This window comes from Hippocampus bargibanti, linkage group LG16, assembly GCF_051943395.1.
Source record: "Hippocampus bargibanti isolate YZ-2025 linkage group LG16, ASM5194339v1, whole genome shotgun sequence".
Taxonomy (NCBI): Eukaryota; Metazoa; Chordata; class Actinopteri; order Syngnathiformes; family Syngnathidae; genus Hippocampus; species Hippocampus bargibanti.
The window spans coordinates 16723153-16742808 of NC_142749.1; the positions used below are offsets into that span (position 1 = coordinate 16723153).

The window sequence follows — 19656 nt, forward strand, 5'->3', positions numbered from 1 at the left end:
GAGTCCGAAAAAATATCGATATAACCGGGACTATCGATATATCCGACCCTGTTTGCATGTAATTTTCTCCGTGCGTGCATAGAAATAGTATCAATATAACCGGGACTATCGATATATCCGATATCGATATAACGAGACTTTACTGTATATATATATATATATATATATATATATATACACATAAACTAATGTATTCTTGTATTTTTAAAACATGTATTCGATATATTTTTAAAACAAACGTATTCGATATATCGATATATATTTATTTTTAAACATATATATATATATATATATATATATATATATATATATATATATATATATATATATATATATATATATACATACACATATATATATATATATACATACACATATATATATACACACACACACACAAGATCACAGTATGTTTTTTAATGTTTTTAGTGCCGTTCAAAATCTCATATTCGGTTTTGGTTCCGATTTTTATTTTTGCTTTTTTTTCTGTTGTTATTTGTCTTTTTTTTATTGATTAGAAAGAATCTTCATTCTTGTGTTGGGCGCTATCGCCCCTTTTTAAAGTGTACCTCATGTCACGTCCTGTGTGGACACTAACAGTACAAGCAGGGTGGGCGGAGAGAACACCCGGACGGGAGCCAACGGACCTTGTACGTGTATATGTGTGTGTATGTGTGTGTCAATTGATTATTCTCCTGTGACTGGCCGATCAATACTAATTAGCCTAGTTAAAGGTCAACGCGGCCCTTCGGTGGACGTTGAAGAGCGCGGAAGACGGAAGGCGCTGCTTAGCATCCCCGACCACGCTCGATTTTATGAAGCGTCCCGACGATGATCGTTTTCGCCGTGCCTCGGCGACGCGAAGTTAGCCAGCAGCTGCTAGCTTGACGCGAGATGACAAAACAATAGATTTATATTGAGCTCCGCCGCCGTATGATTTTATTGTATTTTGTTTAATTTTATTTTATTGGGTGCTCCGGTGTCGCTTTGTTTGATGTGCTGAGCTGCCGCAACAAAGTTCCCCCCCCGCGGGGATAATAAAGTTCGCTCTGACCTTGCGCGACTGTCAAAATGAGAGGTATATTATAAGGGTATATTATATCAGAGTACATTAGAAATCAAAGTGTATATTACTGGACATGTAAAGACATTGCACGAGTGCAAGAATGTTTTTTATTGATTTTATAATAATAATAATAATATATTTTATTTATAAGCGCTTTTCAAAACTCTCAAGGTCACTTTACAGTCACAGGATCAGTTTTTTCGCGGGTGAGTAGTGGCAGCCACACGTGCCAGCGTTCGTTCACTCAACCCGGAATAACTCAAATAGATAGAAATTTAGCTAGCTAGCGAATAGATAACTAATACATCGCTAGCTAGGTAGCTAGCTATCTAGTTAGATACTGAAAAGATAGCAAATAGATACCTAGCTAGCTAGTTAGATAGCGAATAGATAGCAAATACATCGCTAACTAAGTAGCCAGCTAGCTAGTTAGATAGCGAAAAGATAGCAAATAGATAGCGAGCTAGGTAGCTAGTTAGATAGTGAATAAATAGCAAATAGATGGCTAGCTAGGTAGCCAGATAGCTAGTTAGATAGCGAATAGATAGCAAATAGATAGCTAGCTAGGTAGCTAGTTAGATAGCGAATAAATAGCAAATAGATGGCTAGCTAGGTAGCCAGCTAGCTAGTTAGATAGCAAATAGATGGCTAGCTAGGTAGCCAGCTAGCTAGTTAGATAGCGAATAGATAGCAAATAGATAGCAAATAGATAATTAGCTAGGTAGCCAGCTACATAGCTAGCTAGTCAGATAGTGAATAGATAGCAAATAGATAGGAAATAGATAGTTAGCTAGGCAGCCAGCTACATAGTTAGCAAGTTAGATAGCGAATAGATAGCAAATAGATAGCAAATAGATAGTTAGCTAGATAGCCGTCTAGATAACTAGCTAGGTAGCCAGCCTTTCAAAACTCTCAATGTTATTTTACAGTCACATGGTCAGTTTTTCCTGCGGGTGAGCAGCGGCAGCCACATGCGCCAGCGTTCAATCAACCCAGAATAACTCAGACAGAAAGTTAGCGAGTAGATAGCTAGCCAGCTAGCTAGCGAGTGCAGGTGATTCCCGCTAATTTTGAATATCATTTTGTGTTTTCCGCCACACGGTAAATGATACTGTATGATATCGTTTTCCTGCGGGTGAGTAGCGGCAGCCAAATGCGCCAGCGTTCAATCAACCCAGAATAACTCAGACAGAAAGTTAGCTAGTAGATAGCTAGCCAGCTAGCTAGCGAGTGCAGGTGATTCCCGCTAATTTTGAATATCATTTTGTGTTTTCCGCCACACGGTAAATGATACTGTATGATATCGTTTTCCTGCGGGTGAGTAGCGGCAGCCAAATGCGCCAGCGTTCAATCAACCCAGAATAACTCAGACAGAAAGTTAGCTAGTAGATAGCTAGCCAGCTAGCTAGCGAGTGCAGGTGATTCCCGCTAATTTTGAATATCATTTTGTGTTTTCCGCCACACGGTAAATGATACCGTATGATATCGTATTGTGCCGACTATCAAATATTCCAACGTATCATGGTGTAATATTACATTGTATTATATTGTCTTTAATCTTATATTGGACCACATTCACATCATGTCCCATTTTTTCAATTTTATCGTAATATTTGCACATCACGGACACAGCCGAGTGATTTGTTTGCCGCCGGAACTGACAGACAAGAAAATTGATCGCAGAGAAAACGTTTTCTTCACACACTCGACTTTCATGCAAATATGGACGCCGCAGACACGCGTGACATTTTCAGCAGACGACAAGTGCCGGCCGGGACTTCATCTCATCTACGTCGAGTATAGCAAATGCCAACGCGCTGCGTGAACACCGATTGTCGTTTTTATTTGCAATGGAGTTAGTTGATTTTTTTATTATGATTTCTTTTTATCTGACATCATTAAAAACGTGCGTGTGTGCGACAGCAGTTTTTACGTTGGCCAAAATCAAGTCAACATCTCATTTTGACATTGAAATGAATTCAACTGCAAGCAGTTTATCTACAATGACGATAATATAAATGTCTGTCTTTCTGGATGGGCTAGCTAGCTATGTATTAGCTGTCTGGCGCGCTGGATAGATATCTAGCTGACTAGCTATTAGCTATATGGCTATCTATCTATCTAGATAGCTATCTATTAGCTGTCTGGCTCACTGGATAGCTATTAGCTATAGGGCCATCTATCTATCTATCTATCTATCTATCTATCTAGCTAGCTAGCAGCTATAGCTATTAGCTACCTGGCTCGCTTTCATTCTATTTGAGTTATTCCGGGTTGAGTGAACGCTGAACGCCTAGCTAGCTATTTGCTATTTATTTTCTATAAGTTCTAGCTATCTATTATATCTGTCTGGCCCGCTGGAGAGCTAACTAGCTGACTAGCTATTAGCTATATGGCTATCTATCTAGCTATTAATTATTAAGAAAGACTTATCCTGCAACTGTAAAGAGATCTTGAGTTTTGAAAGGTGCTTAGAAATGAAATGTATTATTATTATTATTATTATTATTATTATTATTATTATTATTATTATTATTATTATTATTTTATAAACACGCCACGGGTCAAATTAACTCATCAATGTTCTTGCGAAGAAGCATATGTTATTCATTTCATTGAATTGTTCATTAGCAGGTCACATTGACACATTTTGATACACTAAAAAGACAAACGTACCAGGAAAGTTTGTAAACAAATCAAGGCGATTTAGAAAAACTCCCAATACTTTTGTCCCGCTCATATAAATCAAATAATTACGCGGCCCTCAATTGCGTGTATTCGCACAGCTGTCGGATTGCAAAGTGCATTTTAATAAGTGACCAATTACAAATAAATGGAAACATCCTGCCCGAGTCGCACGATTCCGATCGGACTTTAATTGGGTACGGCGGGGTCAAACCTGTATCTTCGTCGATGGTGAAGGCGCCCAGGCCGCTGCCACCTCGGATGGAGTACTTCACGACTCCGTCCTGCCCCTTGTCATCGTCCTTGGCGTCCACTGTTAGCACGCTGGTGCCCGCCCGCGAGTTTTCCTTCACTGAACCTCTCACGGCAAAGTCGGCAAAGTAGGGCGCGTACAAATTCTCATTGACGTCCACTACCTGGAAAGCGGTTGACCGATTAGCAACGTCATTTCGGATATCTGTGTACGAGTAATCTGTGTACAAAAGTTCACGAGCGTCGCGTACCTCCACCGCCATATACGTCAGACTACTAAAGGTGGGCTTTCCATGGTCCTCGGCGAGTAAGGTCAGGTTAAAGAACGCCTGGGTCTCAAAGTCCAGTTCCTTCTTGAGCCTCAAAACGCCGCTCGTACCGTCCATCTGTCAGGCGGACACAAAATCAGTAAATGCAGAATATAAATACTGCAAGTAGGACATATGTAGCACGGATAATCCTTTTTCCATTTAGCCATTTTCTATATCCTGTTTATGCTCGCTGACAGCTGGAGCCTATCTCAGCTCACTTTGTGCGAAAGAGGAACTTCACTTCAGATTGGTCTCCCGCTCAGTCGCAGAGTACGTACTGAACCAGACCAACATGGACTCTCACGTTCATACCCTCAGTGAGTCAAAAGGGATCACACTTTGCCTGGACCAAAGTCAGGCTTTACCAATGAATATTTATGGATCATTAGAATTAAAAACAAAACAATTACGGACCTCAAAAGTGCCGTTGAAGTCACTGAAGATCGAATACCGGACTTGTCCATTGGATCCGATATCTGGGTCTTTGGCCTGCACCCACATAATGACAGCACCCGGCGGGAGGTCCTCGAGGACCCGAGCGCTATAAGTACTGGGGATGAAAGACGGAGCGCAGTCGTTGACATCTTCCACGATGATGTTCAAGGTGGTCACCGCTGATCTACGATTGCCTCTTTCGGCCATGTCTCTGGCCTCGATCCTCAGGGTGTATGTGGGAAAGCTTTCCCGGTCCAGGTGCCCGGCCACAAAGATACCGCCGGTCTCACTGTCGATGCCGAATTGAGGGATGATGGTTAGCAAAACATAGGAGAGCTGCGCATTCGGACCGGCGTCTTTGTCAAAAGCAGGGATGGTGACCACCTGTGTCCCCAAGGGTGCATTTTCAGCAACCAGGGCAGTGAACGCGTCCTGGGTAAACTGCGGATCATTGTCATTAGAATCTTCCACGATAATTGTCAGGAGCCTCCAATTGGACATCTGCGGGACACCTTGGTCGTAGACCGTGATGTTGAGAAAGTAGCGGTCAGTTCGTTCGCGGTCCAGAGGCCGCAGGACGGTCAGTAAGCCACTCTCGGCGCCCACCGTCAAACAGTTCTCTTTGCTGACATCGGCGACGGAAAAGAGAAGACGCCCGTTGAAGCCAGCGTCGCCGTCACGCGCCCGAACCTGGAACACGCTGGACCCCGGTGGAAGGTCCTCCCGAACCAGGATGCTTGTGGGTAAAGCCTCGAATTGCGGAGCTTGTTTGTTTACGGAAAAGACATCTGGACTCCTGTCAAATTGTCTCAGGCGAGCCATCGCCGAGGCCTTGGAGAGCATTTTCTCAGCCATCAACTGGGCCACTTGGGTGTCCTTGCAAGTGAGCCCTCGTGGCGGTATTGAACCCCTCACGACCGATATATTCACATAGGTTGGCGCGGACGACATTTCGCCATCTGTGGCTACGACTTTCAAGTTGAACATCCCGTTCTTTAAATTAACCCCCGCTAAGGATCGCTTCAGCGACAAGGCGCCAGACTCCACTTCCAAAGTAAAGTAGTTCATCTCGTTTCCAGAGACAACCTCGTACTTGACCATACCGAGGTCGTCCATGTCAAGAGCCGAAAGGGTGACGATGGTTCGGCCGATGGGGAAATCCCGGTCAATCATCCCTCTGCAGGAGACCCTCTCAAAAACCGGCGGGTTGTCATTTATGTTGATCAAACGGACCGTGACGTTGGCCTCGCTCTCCCGCCTGTAGGGTGAACCGCAGTCCGAGGCTCGCACGGCAAACGTGTAGATTTCCTCGGATGACTCAAAGTCCAGGTCTCGTGTGATCCTCAGCTGTCCCGTGTCCTGGTCCACGGTGAAAGGAAGCGAAGGATCGCCGTGAATTGTGTGCGTGACATAACCGTTCTCTCCTCTGTCTTCATCCGCCGCTGAAACGATGAGAAAAACGGTGCCCACAACTAAGCTTTCATTGATGGAAACATCATAAAACGGACGACTGAAAATTGGGGAGTTGTCATTAGCGTCCTCCACAGTGATGCGGACTTTTGCTCTCAGACGACTGACAGATTCCAAAACTTCCATCTCCATGATAATCTGCGATATCCTCGTCAGCCGCCTCGAGGTCATAATGACGCCAGTCAACGGATTGATATCAAAGTACATTAGTTCCGAGAGGCTGCAGAAGCTGTAATTGGCACTGGCGGGCGCCGGGAAGATTCTTAGCACCTCGACAACAGTCCCCGGGGGTGCGATTTCACTCAACACCACTTCATAAACGTCTTTCTCGAAACTCCCCGGCGTCGGTTCGGGCTTTGTGACCAACAACCGAAGCAATTGAGTGTTTGAGAACTTAGGGGGGATGCCCTGGTCTTTAGCCTGGAAGGTTAAGTTGAAGGCGTCAGTGGATCCGTCCCAGTCGAACCGCTGTGACGCTCTGACCCAATATTCATTCGCAACCTGTGGTGATCGATCGATCACAAACTGTTCAAGTGGGTCACCGTCAATGATGGACACCCACTCTATGTACCCGCTCATTCCGTCGTCATTATCCTCCACTGACACTTTAGCAAAAACCGGGTTTTGGTCTGTCCACGACGGTGTCACGGCGACCGCCCTCAGGATCGGGGCGAAGTCATTTATCTGCGTCACGCTAAGCACCAGTCGGGCTGTGCTGCTGATGTCATTGCTACCGTATAGCTTCATCCCTCGGTCCACCACCTGGACCTCCAGCTCAATGAGGTCCCGGTTGTCCATCCCGGGCAAGCCGGTCAGTGTGACGACGCCGCTGGTAGGGTGCACGGCGAAGAGGTCCACTTTACTCTTGAATAAGTAGTAGAACTCGGCATTGGAGCCCACGTCGGCGTCGGTGGCCGTCACCCGACCAACGCTGGCGCCCAACGGGGTGCTCTCAGACACCACGAACGAATAAGAAGTAGGGGAGAAGAGAGGACGGAGGTCGTTCATGTCCAGGACTTTTATGTAGATGGTGGCCATTGCCTCCAGGCCTCCTTGGGCAGAAGCCTTGACCGTCAGGGTGTAATTGTCTTGCACTTCCCGATTCAACATGGCGCCGGTGTTTGTTCGTATGCGTAGGAAACAGAAATCCCCCATGGTAAAGTCCTCCGCCTGGAAGACCCCCTCGCTATCGCCGGACTCGATGGAGAACTTAACGTCAAACGACCGGACCACGACGATGCCCATTTTGACCCGGCTTCCGGCATAGGTCCTGGCAGCGGAGTTCTCAAAGATGGAGGCGTTATAGGCCGGTTGGGTGAAGAGCAGCAAACCTTGACCTCTCACCTCCGGCAAAAACCGGCCGAGTAGCGTCGGGAAGTGGAAAATGAGCAGAAAGCAAATACGACGGTAAAGAATCGGGAAGCGCATCATAATTCCCTTTAGTTCAGGCTTCATGGCTGTTTCATCACCCAGTCATCCTGCAAAGAGGAAAGCATGGAAAAAGAATTAACGTCTCTTTCGCCAGCTAGGATTTTCACTGCTTGTTAAAATTTTGATCAAGAACGATTGCAACAAAGGCATTTCTGAGATCTTTCTCAATTGTAGATGGGATGTGACTGCATATTTGAGTCTGCAGTACGCCAGGTTTCTCCATTCAAATACAGCCCAGAGGCACACAGACACAAAAAAAAGATTTTCTTGAAGTAAACCCCACCAAAATATTAGGCAGACACCCTTCGTCTAACCAATATTTCAAACACGAAGACTATTCACATTGAAATGGAAATCCATTTTTTTATTTTCTTGGAAACAAATAGTCAGGTTTCTAATATTGTGTGAAATTATACAATTACACAAGTATTTTCTTGCCCGCCAATATGTCCACTGGGTGCACCGCATTCTTGAATGCAGTGCACTAATTTAGTCAAATTTGAAATATAGATGGCAACTTAGCAACTTGGAACTAATACTATTGATTCAAAAGAAGCTCAAAAAAATGTGTGAAATTATACATGTCTTTTCTTGGCTGCCAATGTGTCCACTGGGTGCACCGCATTCTTGAATGCAGTGCACTAATTTAGTCAAATTTGAAATATAGATGGCAACTTAGCAACTTGGAACTAAAACTATTGATTCAAAAGAAGCTCAAAAAAATGTGTGAAATTATACATGTCTTTTCTTGGCTGCCAATGTGTCCACTGGGTTCACCGCATTCTTGAATGCATTGCACTAATTTAGTCAAATTTGAAATATAGATGGCAACTTAGCAACTTGGAAATAAAAATATTGCTTCAAAAGAAGCTCAAAAAAAATGTTATGTGAAATTATATAATTATACATGTCTTTTCTTGGCTGCCAATGTGTCCACTGGGTGCACCGCATTCTTGAATGCATTGCACTAATTTAGTCACATTTGAAATATAGATGGCAACTTAGCAACTTGGAACTAAAACTATTGATTCAAAAGAAGCTCAAAAAAATGTGTGAAATTATACATGTCTTTTCTTGGCTGCCAATGTGTCCACTGGGTGCACCGCATTCTTGAATGCATTGCACTAATTTAGTCAAATTTGAAATATAGATGGCAACTTAGCAACTTGGAACTAAAACTATTGATTCAAAAGAAGCTCAAAAAAATGTGTGAAATTATACATGTCTTTTCTTGGCTGCCAATGTGTCCACTGGGTGCACCGCATTCTTGAATGCATCGCACTAATTTAGTCAAATTTGAAATATAGATGGCAACTTAGCAACTTGGAAATAAAAATATTGATTCAAAAGAAGCTCAAAAAAATGTGTGAAATTATACATGTCTTTTCTTGGCTGCCAATGTGTCCACTGGGTGCACCGCATTCTTGAATGCATCGCACTAATTTAGTCAAATTTGAAATATAGATGGCAACTTAGCAACTTGGAAATAAAAATATTGCTTCAAAAGAAGCTCAAAAAAAATGTTATGTGAAATTATATAATTATACATGTCTTTTCTTGGCTGCCAATGTGTCCACTGGGTGCACCGCATTCTTGAATGCATTGCACTAATTTAGTCAAATTTGAAATATAGATGGCAACTTAGCAACTTGGAAATAAAAATATTGATTCAAAAGAAGCTCAAAAAAAATGTTGTGTGAAATTATATAATTATACATGTCTTTTCTTGGCTGCCAATGTGTCCACTGGGTGCACCGCATTCTTGAATGCATTGCACTAATTTAGTCAAATTTGAAATATAGATGGCAACTTAGAAACTTGGAACTAAAACTATTGATTCAAAAGAAGTTCAAAAAATGTTGTGTGAAATTATACAATTATACAAATGTTTTCTTGGCTGCCAATGTGCCCACTGGGTGCACCGCATTCTTGAATGCATTGCTCTAATTGAGTCAAATTAGAAATGTAGATGGCAACTTAGAAACTTGGAACAAAAAAATATTGCTCCAAAAGAAGCAATAAAATAAAACGACTAATTTCAACGATGGTTTGATCACGGCATGTTAAGTACGCTGCAATTAAATACGCTCTATTGTGGAGCAAGAACTTCTTTACCAAGCTACTGAAATACACTGATTAATGTCATATGCAAGTTGGGGTGTTGTAACTAGCCTAGCGCTTTCTTCTTCTGTAAGCAAAGTGTGGAAAAAAAGTTACGCTCATCCGTATAACCAAATCTGTGCATTCAATAGAACTCAAAGCAAGTCGATGTCAGTGTTTGACAATTGTGACACTGATTGCATAATAGATTTAACAAAATCAACTTTCGATAATATCCTCCAGTAAGATCACTTTTTTCTTGCTTTTTTTAAATGTTTCGAGTTCATATAAAGTGTATGCGTAGACGTCAGAGTCAATCACAACAAAATGAAAAAAAAAAAAAAAAAAACATTGATCATGCAAAGCTCTGGGTCATCTGTCATCAAAGATATCACATTTCACATGTCACTGTGAGACTAATAAAGGCATATCCAATCCAATCCAATCTTGTCCTACCTTTCTTTGACTGGATTCACTCAAAAGTGCATCCCAATCTTTTCCTCGATGGAGGAAAAGTCTTCAAAAGCACTCAGACGAGCGCATCAGATCCCGCCAGGAGGGACTCGACAAGAGAACCGCAGCCATCCGCCGGCAAAGTACACGCCAATTGTCCCAGTTTCTGACGAGATGAACACAAAATGGACGTTAAAGAGGTTGCTGATTTCTCGAGAAAGGTAAAAAGGGGTAAAGAGGAAGAAGACAAATATTTGGTGCAAGTTTTTTATTTTGTCTGAGGGCGACCGGCCAGCAGCATCAGTTGCCGCCGCTTTGGGAGCACCGATGGATCTGAGCGATGGAGGGAGGCAGTGGGCGAGCGAGTGAAAGAGAGCCACTTCCGATGTTTTCCGAAAAATGACGAACAAACCAAGGAGCGAACGAGCGCAACGTGTCAGCACCCAAACAAAATAACGACTCGTGTGATAATTATTACACCCCCTGAACCCCAAAAGAACATTAAGACTCTGTTTAAAATATTATTCTGCATTTTGTGTATGTTACGATAACTTTAAAACACTAGCTCTGATTGAAACATGGCGTTTATCGGTAAACTCCTCGTCACAAAACAGCAACTTGTACTGAAACATTTAACAGTTGTTACATGCGCATTCAAAAGCTTAGATTAGGCCAATATAACGTATATTCTTCACTTTTTATTATTCGCGTGTGTACGTGTATTTTTTTCCGCTATGTAATGACAACTCCTGAACACTAATATAACAGGATCACACTAAAAGAACTTGACACCACCAACAGGCCGCTTAGGGAACTGCAGGTGGTCAACATTAGGACGTGGTCGAAAAAATGTTTTTCTTCGAAAATATTCGTTTTCATCATAATTACCACCTGGTGTTTTTTGTTGACTTGAGAAACTTGAGAAATAAAATTATTTAAAACATATCTCTGGAACACACTTCCTCCCAACATTCCTAACATTGATTCTCTTCCCACCTTCAAATCCCATCTCAAAACCCACCAATTTAAAACTGCATTTTCTGTGTAGCTTTATCTCTTATTTGTATTTATAATTGTATTCAATTTATTATTGTATCTATGCTTGTCTGTGACTGTAAAGTGTCCTTGAGAGCTTTGAAAGGCGCTTGAAATAAAATTATTATTATATCCGCCTCACCCCCCCCCCCCCCCAAAAAAAAAGAGCCAAAATGTTTTTTAAAAGCCGACAAATCTCTTTGAAGAAACCCCCATTTTGTCTACATAAATTGGAGAAATCTCATGACAAAACGTTACAAAAAAAATCACAACTTTTCCTTGATCGACCTTCGGCAAAAAAAAAAGCCGAGGAAACCCGGATGTAAGCGAGCGAGCGAGGTAACGACCGAACATGTGCCGAAGTTGACCGAATGAGTCCGATCAAATCCGGAAGTGAACAAGGGTAGCCGAGTGTGACTGCGCCTGTGAAGCATCCGTCGCGTCTCCCTTGTGTTTGCTTTTAAAGTGTCCGCTCACGCGTTGAAAACACAACTACTCGTCACGATGTCTACTTTGTGCTACAACAAGGGCTGCGGCCAGCGGTTCGACCCCGACAACAACCCAGACGGTGAGTAGCTAGTTCGAGCGAAGCTAACAATTCATCTGGAAAATTCGACGAGCCGACAGGCCAAAAGTGTGGCCCGCTAACCGACACGACTCGAAACAAACGCAGTCCCACTTGACTTTTAACTTTTTAATTCTTTTGTTTTATTCAAACCTGGTTATTCGGGGGAAACAAAACACTGTTATTATCTTTGCATAGCTGGTTGCCGAAAGAACAATCTCATCATAAGTTAACTTGTATTTCTTTTCCTAACGTCCGGTGTCGTAAAATATATTTTTGTTTATTTTCCACACTTCAAATCAACAACATAAAATGTAAAGAGACCAATACACCCCCCCCCAAAAAAAAAAAAAAAAAAAACAACAACAGGTAGTTTTTAAATGTTGACTTTACTTTGTCATTAAAATATTTTTGGTCCTATGTTTTGTTGTAGTATGTGCACTATTTTTTCCTCACGACTGTTTATTGTGTAATTGTGCCTGAGCACATACTGTACTACATAGTACAAAGGCTATTTGTGTGTCCACCTGACTTGCTTGCTCTCCTTTTTTATTTCCTTTAAAGGACAACGACACCATTTTTTGTTTCCTAAATGACATCAGAAAAACATTTTATAGCATCTAAAATACCCAAAACACGCAGGCTGATATTTTGAGTCAAATGCAAAACACCAATAAAAATGATTTAAAGTGTCCCAAAACTGCCACAAAATGAGCTCGCCTTCACAAACTGCCTTGCTCCAGAATCAAAACAATGGCTTCGCAGAGTTCAGATTCTGAGAAGATGCTTTCTTGTTACTCATCCAGTTATGAATATGATTCAAATAGTTCTGAATAGAAAAGCATAAATGTTTGCAATCGATTAAAGAAGTCCTTCCGGATCAATTCGAGCCATCTGGACTCCAATGTAGCATCCCAGAAAATGCACAAGATGGCGCACAAGCTCCGTTGGAAATGTGCTGATCTGTCTGCTGGGAATTTGTGTCAACTAGTATCAAATAGTAGTCTTGGTGCGACACACGATTCACCATTGCGTTATTTATGTGTTTTTCCTTCTAATTTCGCCACCAACACGATGTTTTCAGACCAAACAAAGTACCCAAAATGCATTGTGTGTCACTTTCTCGGTCAGGGGCGTTGCCTGACGTGACATCACATCAGGCATCGTCATCAACTCGAAAAACAAGACTTCCTGAATATTCAACGCGAGTATTAAAATATAGCTATATGCCGTGGAATCTTTGTAGAATGTGCTCAGTAGAAGTCATTTGAAGTGATTTTACAAATTATGGACGCAATTTGTCCGGAGGTGTCGGTTGTCCTTTAATCACTATTCCTGTAATTAGCCAAAAAATGATCTAAATTTCTCCGTTATGGAGCTCTGAAAAGGTTATCCAAATGAATCTAATTACCTGCAGGCAACATAACCTTTTTGTCTGTTATCTAAAGTTCGCATTAAGAAATAAACACAAAAAAAGTATTGGAAGAATTGCTTCTTTCTCAAGAAACATGGAAGCATTTATACATCATTATATTTATATTATCATTATATTTATACTCTTTGAAGATAAGGTCATTGAATACACAAGTTTTTGACAGCTTTCTGAAAATAATTGTTTTCACGAAGCCTTTTGTTATAGTTAAAATTCACTCTGGGTCTGCCTCTGTGTAATTAAACAAACGCACGTCTTTGCGTGTCTTTATCTCCAGATTTTTTATTTTATTTTTTATTTACCAGACCCATATCTAATTTCCATTTTAATTGCATGCCACTTTTCATCACAGCTCGGCGCATTACCTGAAAGCTTGACAGAAAACTTTGTGTGGACAGCTTGAGGGGAATTATTGTTGCTTTATAAAGTCACAGAGGCTATTTTATACTCTTTGTGACTTTTAAAGATGTTAGGTTGGGTCGAAAGAAGTCCAGATGGAGCGGATGAAGAAACCTTTTCATCGATGGACCATGTTGATGTTAGGTTGGGGTTCGTTCGTCTTTAGAATTTTCAAGTTGATTCTATATTATGATAAAATTGTAGACCTTATACGAAAATGAAGAAATTGACAGTGTTGGCGAAATAATACCCATGTAGTAGTGTATTAAATAAACCAAATTAATGTTAATTTTTCTTTTTTTTTTACACAGGTTTGTCTATTCGGTTGAATCCATTTTGTCAATCTAAATATAAAAGTAGATTAAAGATGCGTTTTACGTATTTAATACATGAAAGAAAATGTGCATCCAATAAATGTTGAGGCTTGAGACATTTTTTTTACTATTCCTGTTTTCTTTGATCTATCATCTAGAACTGCATGTCACAAACAGGGTACAGCAAGTGCTGAAGAATGAATGTCATATTTGTTATTTTTTTTACTTTGTTATTTCCGGGTTGAGTGAACGCTAGCGCGTGTGGCTGCCGCTGCTCACCCGCAGAAAAAAATATCCCGTGACTGTAAAGTGTCCTTGAGAGTTTTGAAAGGCGCTTGTAAATTAAACGTATTATTCTTATTGCCAAATTTGTTTGGGTTTTGTTTTTTTCTTGCGGGAGCAAAGTGCAGATAAAGCGATGATCAGACCTCTGGCAATGATTTTTTTTTTCCTTCCCACAAGGGGGCAGCATTTGCCTTTTGTTCATGTTAGCGCTTTGTTACAGCTTCAACTGTTGTTAAATACTATATAAATCAATATATATGCATTGTATTTTGCACAGCCGCCCCCATTTCAAGCACAGATAACTCCAGACCCATATCATTTAGGTGTATTTTTTTTAACCCCATCAGTGAGATGATTTAACCCTAAAAAAATGACTACGATCATCAAAATAATCCGAATTATTGATGTATTTTGGGCTATAGGCGGCTGTACATACCACCCCGGCGTCCCAGTGTTCCATGACGCTCTGAAGGTAAAAACCTTGAGGGGGAAGGAGGTGTTGCGGGGGTGTTAATGCTCATCTCACCTCACCCAGGGATGGTCCTGCTGCAAGAGACGAACCGTCGACTTCTCCGACTTCCTTAGCATCGCGGTAAGCTTTTTTTTCTTCTTCCCCGTTTGCCTTTTAACGCCGCTTTTTTTTTTTTCCTTGCCGTTCACAGGGCTGCACGAAAGGCCCCCACAATAAAGAGAAACCCCCCGAGCCGGTGAAGCCCGACGTGACCTCGTCCAAAGAGAAGAAAGACAGAGATGAGCAGAAGCCCAGATTTAGCGAGTACATCATCTCGGCGCCGAAGCCTCAGGAGGCCATTTTCAGACCCAGGTTGTCCCAACACGTTCACTTGGAATCAATTGATTGGAAAGTGACTTTAAAAGAACGGAAAGGCAATGCGGTATTGATTGATCCTCACTCAACTGCCACAGCACTCAAGCATTCAAATTAGGAAGAAAGAAAAAAAAACGTTCATAAAAAAATTCATACTAACTCATTCACTGCCATTACCAAATGTATTTGGGGAATTAAAAAGCATGACGCAGAACGCCATTTGCTATCTATTTTCTATCTATTAGCTCGCTACCTAGCAATATATTTGCAATCTATCTATCTATCTATCTATCTGGCTATCTATCTAGCTAGCTAACTGTCTAGCTGGCTATCTATTAGCAATCTGTTAGCTAGCTTTCTATCTATTCGAGTTACTTCCGGGTTGAGTGAACGCTGGCGTATGTGGCTGCCGCTTCTCACCTGCAGAAAAACCGATCCCGTGACTGTAAAGTGACCTTGAGAGTTTTGAAAGGCGCTTAGAATGGAAATGTATTATTATTATTATTATTGCCAAATTTGTTCTGGTTTAGTTTTTTTCTTGCGGGAGCAAGGTGCCGATAAAGCGATGGTCAGACCTCTGGCAATGATCTTTTTTTTTTTCCCTTCCCACGAAGGGGCAGCATTTGCCTTTTGTCCATGTTAGCGTTTTGTTACAGCTTCAACTATTGTTAAATACTCTATAAATCAATATGTATGTATTGTATTTTACACAGCCGCCCCCATTTCAAGCACAGATAACTCCAGATCCATATCATTTAGGGTTTAACTCTGTTTTTTTTTCTGATGAAAGAACACAGTCTAAGGTTTTTTACGCTGCATTGTATGTTTATGTAGTCCTAAAACTCAAAATTCTGTAGGTCCTGCAACTTGAGTAAACATGACAAAAACCCTGGCACTGGAGTGGGACACACTTTTGCAGATTGCTTGGCAGTGAATGAGTTAAAAACAAAAAGACACTAACCCGCACAATCCCCCACTGAGAAAATATGCCCTAGCGCGATGTATTCTGCCAAATGATACAAAAGTAGACAATACCATAGAAGAAGAGAATGACGTCTCGGTTGTGTGTCATCAGTGCCGACGAGCCCATGGTGAGGTTGCAACACAAAGTGTCGTCTTCCCTCAAGCAAGCACTGGAGAAGCTCAAGTTGACGGACAACTCGCATGCACTGAAACAAGGTGAGAGCGCAACGCTCTTATGTTTTCAGTTCGCCCAAAGAAAACAGGAAGTAAACAAGAGTCCGGAAAGTTCAAAGATCTTCCGCTGGGAATATGAGCTCCATTTGTGTCAAAGAAGCTCAGTGGAAGTTAAAGTTGACGTATCGCGACTGTCACTCATGTGCGCGTTTTGTTTTTTTTGCAATTTCGCAGAGGACGACAGCGGCGAGGTCAAGATTGGCACGTCTTGCAAAAACGGAGGATGTACTAAAGTAGGTGGATCATTATCATGACTGAGTTTCCTGCCTGTCAATCAAAAATGCTCATATACATTGATTAACTGATTTACTGTCATTTCCGAATTGAAAATATGACATGGAGCGCCATTTCTGAATGTGTTCAGGTTTTGTTTTTTCTTGCGAGGGTGCCGATAAAGCGCTGGTCAGACCCCTGTCCATGCGTTTTCCCTTCCCCAAGGTGGCAGCATTTACCTTTTGTCCATGTTAGCGCTTTGTTACAGCTTCGGCTGTTGTTAAATACTATATAAATCAATATGTATGTATTGTATTGTATTTTGTACAGCCGCCCCCATTTCAAGCTCAGATAACTCCAGACCCATATAATTTAGGAATTAACTCATTTTTTTTTCTGATGAAAGTCAAAGTTTTCTGATGTTGCATGAAAATGTTTGCATAGTCCTAAAACTCTATATTCTGTGGATCCTGGAATTTGAGTCAAAATGACAAAAACCCTGGCACTGGAGTGGACAAAGGTTTGCACATTGTCTGGCAGTGAATGAGTTAATCTTTTTTTCTGGAAATAAAAGTACTTTATGGCAGTTGTTTTCTTAGTTTTTTTGGTTGGGTGGGGGCATGTGTGGCAACAGTTATTCCCCTCCATCCCACAAAATAAAACCCTTTTTGTTACTTTAAAAAATACTACCAGTAAGGCTATTTTGGTGATCATTTTATTTTTTATTTTTCTCTCCCAAACATGATCCCATTTTAAAATTGCAAATTTGAAATCTGGTCCTTGGAAATACTTAATATACTCAAATTACAGAACTCCCCCTTATAAAATCAGTTTTTTTTCTTTGTAAATTTACAACAGAATGTTCTTATAAAATGACATTGTTTCCTGCATTCTCATTTTTAGAAAAGTGATATACAAAAGTGAAACTCACCTTTTCACTCCTCCTTTCCCCCCAAAAAAGAGCTACGACGGCCCGGCCAGTGACTCCGACGCATGCTTCTTTCACTCTGGAATTCCGATATTTCACGAAGGGTAGGTTGTGTTCCACTTTGACCATCTGTGTTGGGGAGAAAAAAGGCAAGTATATGATTATGATTATTTTTATTTGCATTCAGGATGAAGTACTGGAGCTGCTGCAAAAAGAAAACCTCTGACTTCAACACCTTCCTCTCGCAGGTGGGCTGCACTGAAGGCCAACACCTGTGGAGGAAAAAAAAGGACATGGTAGGTTGTTAGCGAAAAAAGGTGCTCTGGCACCATCTGGTGGTTTGTTATGAAATAACATCCGCCAGTCATCAGTAGTGAAACGTGTACCTGAAAGCAAAAACTATACAGTGATACCTCTGTTTACGAACCCCTTGGCTTACGAACTTTTCGGTTTACGAACGTTAAATTTATGACAATTTTACCTTGGCGTACGAACTTTATTCGTACACGGAGCTGCCTGAATGAGTGATGTGTCGTTCACGAACGAGCCCGTTCTTCTCACAACAAAATGGCAACCGACTGTTATTGTCCTCTATTCCCAGTCTTCGGTTAAAGCCACGTGATTGGTCAAGAATGCAGCAGTGATGGGAGGTGGTTTAAACATTAAAGAGACAGGCAGACGACAGTGAGAGTTTCAATTTTGATAGTTCAAAGGCAGAGTGTAGACTGCAAGGTTAAAATATCCCATCAATCAGTCTCCACAAACAACCCGCGCAAGCCATCTGTACACTTGATGCAAAAAGCTATCAACCCAGCTAAACAGAACACAATTGATGAGGAACTAGATAAAATTATCACAGAGAAAGGACCTACAAGGGATCATTCCTCAAGATAGTGAAAGAAGGAGGCTACGTTCCTCATCAAGTGTTTAATGCTGAGGACACCGGCCACTCCATTTCATCAAGCCGTCAACGACCATCACAAAGGTCAATAAAACGACTTTATTATACAGTACAGTTTATTTCTTTAATTATAATACCATAGCACATTTATTATGCATAAAATAAGGTAGATTTTGTGTAGTTTTAAGGCTTAGAATAGTAGAAAATTATGTTTTATGGGGACCTGGGAACGGATTATTCTCATTTGAATGGTTTCCTATGGGAAATTAATTTTTGGGATACACACTTTTCGCCTTACACACTCTGTCTGGGAATCAATGAAGTTCGTAAGCCAAGGTATCGCTGTACCTGATTTAGGGCAACAAGGTAGTTCCATGTCGATTCGACTGGCACCAGACGGGCTCGCAGGTCATCATCTCCATCTACGCTAAGAACGCCGTGCCCGAGCTGAGCTACGTGGACGCCAACAGCACCACGTTGCACATCCACGTGGTCTTCGAGGGCGAGAAAGAGTTTAAGCAGAAGATTAGCCTATGGGGGGTAAGACCGCGGTTCTCGATCGGGAAGCAGGACGAAAACATCACCGTTGACGTCGTTGTCTTCGCAGGTGATAAACGCCAGCCAGAGCGCGGTCAACATGATGGCGGCTAAGATCGAAGTGGCCATGAGGAAATCGGAGGCCATGTCGTGGGCGCGCTTGGATCTGCCGCCTCCCGTTGCGCCGCCGGCGCGGGACGAGAAGAAAGACGAGGGTGACAGCGATAGCAACGATGAGGAGGACGAATGATAGGACGCGAAAAGTTCCGAACTTTTCCCGCACTGAATGCCACGTGATGTCATCATGCTGAAGGATCATATTTTTGATTGACTTTTAGCCCATTCCAGTCAAAATTTCAGTGCTGGATGCTGAATCATGTTCAAACCAAATAAAATGTTTAAAGAACTGACATGTATTTTCTATACTTGGAGAACGATGGATTTTGTCCCTACGGGTCACAGTAAAAAAAAAAAAAAAAAAGGAAATGTATAACTAATGTGAGAATGTTCAATAAAAACACATTGATAAATGTATGCAGAGTGCCGATGTCGTAGCTTGGAATTGAAGCGGATTTACATGGGACAGGAGACCTCTTTTCGTCAAAGGCGCTTATAAATGAAATGTATTATTATTTGTGTTTTGTCATATTTGTTATTTTTAACTTTAAGATGGCGTCGCGAGGGTGGCTGCCTTTACAGTAGCTCCTGTATTTTGTTTTTCTACTTCGTTTCCTCTTATTGTTATCACTTTGATGCTATGAAATGTAAATTTCTCCACTGCATTGGTTTCAATTGAACAAGGAACGTAATGATTATCCCCA

At 41.6% G+C, this 19656-nt stretch overlaps 2 protein-coding genes across 2 annotated transcripts in view; one reads left to right on the forward strand and one right to left on the reverse strand.

Moving 5' to 3' along the window:
- The window catches only part of fat3b (FAT atypical cadherin 3b), a 74719-nt gene extending 58489 nt beyond the window's left edge, over nt 1–16230 (reverse strand). The window contains 5 exon segments of the mRNA XM_089016540.1: nt 3966–4167; nt 4255–4389; nt 4729–7697; nt 10207–10369; nt 16095–16230. Coding sequence (XP_088872666.1) covers nt 3966–4167; nt 4255–4389; nt 4729–7674 — 3283 coding nt within the window. The 5' untranslated portion in view covers nt 7675–7697; nt 10207–10369; nt 16095–16230.
- Nucleotides 11614–19366, forward strand: chordc1b (cysteine and histidine rich domain containing 1b). Its single transcript, XM_089016541.1, has 10 exons — nt 11614–11806; nt 14656–14705; nt 14769–14825; nt 14896–15056; nt 16135–16238; nt 16431–16489; nt 17431–17501; nt 17585–17693; nt 18656–18838; nt 18906–19366. Exons 1-10 carry the CDS (start codon nt 11743–11745, stop codon nt 19083–19085), a joined length of 1038 nt encoding a protein of 345 aa, XP_088872667.1. The 5' UTR covers nt 11614–11742; the 3' UTR covers nt 19086–19366.
- Nucleotides 19367–19656: the final 290 nt, after the last annotated feature.